Genomic DNA, 4,029 nt, shown 5'->3' with positions numbered 1-4,029 from the left:
ATAAACCTGACATCCACGTTATCGTATGGGTACAAAATAAAAAACTTTAAAACTTTGTTACATCGATTGAGAAAAAAATATGTTATATTAAATAAAAAGTAACGCAAAGTTGGTTTCATTTTGATGTATTTTGTCCCAAAAAGAAACTATCAAAAGCTTACAATTTTGAGTACAAATTTGATTTGTTTCCCAAGGTGAGGCTTATTGAAGAATGTTACAACAAAGATTATCAACTCTTTCTTTTGTCATTTTGAAGAGACTTAGTTGTTGTAGCGACCACAACAGCAAAAGGAATTGTGATAATGGAAGCGAAACGCAAATAGTTGACCCTTATTTGCCCCATCAAACTTGCAGTCGGCCACGCCTAKTGTCCGCTTCTTTGTATTCCCTCCAAACACCGTGAGGCATTTTCCAGTGCCACGAGAGAGCCAAAATCTGAACTCCCGATGGTTCAGGTGCTTTGGTGGGTTGATTGATTTCCAATCTGCAAAGGCTAAGCTTTCTAAAGAGGTCAAGGATTCAAGGCTCACTTTGCCGTGCTTGTTGACAGTGAGGTAGTTTTGTCCTTTTGAGCATTTATCCATGTAGTTACTGAACCTGTATATAGATGGATTAATTATCAGAATGACTACGTATGTTTTATGATGTTTGTAAGCAGTGGCTGATCTAGGAAATTTTGGAGAAGTYGGACTTTAATTAACATAATATAAAATATAATAAAAATTGAATAAAAACACGCTACAAGTATTTGAAGTGTAACAAATGCAGGACTTTAAATACAGAACTAACCTATGAAATCCGGAAGCAGAGCCRGAGGTAGATTTCCATCCAAAATAGGCATTGGAGTCACTAGTACCACCCAGAATGTTGGGCACTGAGTAAACGCCTCTATCGCTTGCGTTAACGTAGTCGGATTGCAATGCACCGGCGATGAGCGTGTCGTCAAAGGCGGTCATATGGGGGTAGGCCTCACTTGGTGGACATGTTTTGGTGTTATGATCACATATGGAACATTGGTTGCATAGTTTCTTGCTTTCTAACACTAATGGATCAGCAACCRCGCACACCAGTAGCAGTGCTAGATTGATCAAAACGAGACTGCTGCTGCATAATGTGGTGGTTATTTTACCCATATGTTCTTCCCAATCCCCTCTGCTTCAATTCTCACCAATTAATATGAGGCTGAGATCTCCATAAATCAGATTCACTAAGATGGGTTCTTTGTAATATTCACCCATCCTAACAATGTTACAAAGATACCATTATTAATTGTTTATATTTTTGGTTAATTAATGTGGTTTGTTGGAAATAACGGATATCTTGCCGTGCGATTTGTTTATTATATTGGCTATTTTYTGTGCTTTGCAAGTTTTTACGGATTTGGTCCCTAATGCAAAAGTTGTTTGTTCATGAAGGGCCGTTAAGTGTCCTCACTTGCTGGTCACGTGAGGGGTATTTTAGTCATTGGCTATTTTCTTTTTATAATTTTTATGTTAGAAAATGTGTAACACATGTGTACAAGTGTTTAAAGCATTAAAAGAATAGACCCACCTATGCCTAGAGGTGGTTCTCAATTGATGGTTCTCAATTGATTTTCAACGGTACCACATAATAATTACTGTAATATAAAATAAAAACACTAAGAAATCAGTGCAATTTCAGAGATTAATTTACGGTTAAGTATTTTTTTTTTTATGTTTCACTATTATTAAACATAAGAACTTGAATTTAAGGTACAATATGCTACTATAGCCTCTCAATTTTTTGGCACGCCYAGTGGTACCACAAAAGAGATGACAATGATAGCAACTTTAAGGAGATGTTTGGTAATCACTTACCAATAATTCAACAWTATTACTTACTTACCATGYAAGATTTTAGTCCAACAAAACGGTATTGTATGCAACAAWTTACCYGGTAAGCGTTTACCGTGGTMAGAGTCGCCGCCCTCACTTATTGGGTAAGTCTTCACTYTTAYCGGATAAGATTCTTAGTTATTGTCATRTTCATTCGGTAAGGTAATGTTACTTGGTAAACGCTTACCTGGATAAGTGTTTCATAAATGTCCCTTGAATCAATAAGGATTTGCAAACCATAAAGACCGCCAATGTGTATACTATATTATAAARCATTTGACAAAAACTCTTAAAAACCATTTTTTATGCATGAAATACTGTTTATTGATGCATATTACTTAAAATTCAAGATTACAAGTAAATTGTGCATGAGTACAACTTATTAAAAACTCTATGTTTGAATCCGTGCAACTAACTACGGATAAACATAATCAAATAGAGGATAAACATCTCATTTTAAAATCWAAAAAATYTAAAATATAATTAGGATAATTATTGAGTCTAACAGAATACTTAATTATTATCTTTATAAAAAAWATATTATTAAACCTAAATTAAGTTACTTCGTTAMGATAAATTAAATTACAATAAAAATTTTGAATAAAAAWAWWRRMMAAWWARRAMYTTTWAAWWRKTWAWTTKRWWMYWAWWWTKRWWWWWTTTTTTGCAAATTTTATATGATATTTTCAAATWTATATTTTATTTAAAAATAAAAACATTATCGYTTTTTTAAGACCACATAAAATCGTATTATATCGACATAGATAAAAAATAAAACGAAACATTRAAATCGAAATGTGTCTCGATRYCTTGCACGRATACCCTTCTAGTAATAATAAACAAACCACATGGAATAATATTAGTAATTTCTAATAAACCACAAGGACAAAAAGAAAATAGTTAACTCTTGTTGCATCATTTCTATCGCCCCTCGATCTTGCCTTGTCCCTCCTTGAACCTATCCCCAGATGCTCCAAAACTTGATACATTTTCAAACATAGCTAACATCAACAAACTTCAATTCACACCCTTTTACAACATATATATATATATATATATATATATATATATATACAAGTAATTGTTGTTACATACAGTTGGAAAAGACAGGTTGTATATATATATATATATATATATATACATATGCACACATAAGATTGATAAAATGACAATGAAGGTTTGGGATGGGTAAGAAATCGAAATTTCCGTGAGAAAGTTACGTAAAGTGTTGAACAAATATTACATGAACATACCTTATATGAAATGTTAGCGTGTTAACTTCCACTAACAAATTCTCACGAATTTTGATTTCTCACCCGAACCYAACTCCGAGAATGAATGAAAGCTTTAGACACCACCCGTGACACAAGAAAAGAGTTTATGGCTCCTGAATCGAACAAGTTGCTTCTTATGGACATGAGAATTTGTGGACTTGCTTCTTTTAGCTAAGACTCCTTCGTTTTTTTCCTTTGGAAAGAGAACGGTATCTCTGGCAATTAAGACTGCTTGGTTATCGTGTTGTTTTACCGGATAGTGATAGCTGTATCCTTGTGGGTAGAAATCTGCGATGTTGTAGCTTTGATGGCGTTTTTTCACGGTCATGCTTCTTTTGATGTTTTTGTACATCATCGGGATCAGTCCCTCCATAATTACGAGAAAGAATTCTTTCGAGTGTTGGATGCTTGGTATTGAACAAAAAGATAGATCCAAATGAAATTTTGGTTGTGAATATAGAAATGGTGGATTAGGTCATTTGACTTCACCAAACACACAAGCTTTCGTCTTTCTTCCTTATCTTCTTCTTGTTGTTGTTGGTCAATGAGACGTGATCCCCATTGCTTAATTTAATCCAATGAAAAGTCTTTGGTGTTGTCATCTCTTTGGAATAATTCAATATTCATAATGAATAAGATGTTGTCTTTCTTTATCTAATCCATAAGTACCAACTCCCTTTTTCATGCTTAAATGACATTGYTGAATTGCACATCCAAGTCCAACCTTTGGGCTATGTTTGACAAACTAGCTGATAAGCTAACTGTTGTTTGATAAGTTAGTTGATAGATGAGAATTAAATACGATTTTAATAAAAACTAGTTGATAAGCTGAATTGAAAAAAATGACCAAAAATAAAATCTTGAAAAATTAGTCAATTAGAAAATATCATAATATAATT

The 4,029-nt window shown here is 33.2% G+C and overlaps 1 protein-coding gene across 1 annotated transcript; it reads right to left on the bottom strand.

Annotated features, from left to right (window-relative positions):
* Positions 1-218: 218 nt before the first annotated feature.
* Positions 219-1,128, bottom strand: LOC112513999. Its single transcript, XM_025120272.1, has 2 exons — positions 790-1,128; positions 219-597 (listed from the first exon to the last, which is right to left on the bottom strand). The coding sequence occupies exons 1-2, from the start codon at positions 954-956 to the stop codon at positions 261-263; spliced, it is 504 nt and encodes a 167-aa protein (XP_024976040.1). The 5' UTR covers positions 957-1,128; the 3' UTR covers positions 219-260.
* Positions 1,129-4,029: the final 2,901 nt, after the last annotated feature.

This window comes from Cynara cardunculus (genome assembly GCF_001531365.2).
Source record: "Cynara cardunculus var. scolymus isolate 2C chromosome LG 6, CcrdV1, whole genome shotgun sequence".
NCBI lineage: Eukaryota > Viridiplantae > Streptophyta > Magnoliopsida > Asterales > Asteraceae > Cynara > Cynara cardunculus.
The sequence above is the reverse complement of the archived record's forward strand: the minus strand, read 5'-3'. Positions and strand labels throughout refer to the sequence as shown.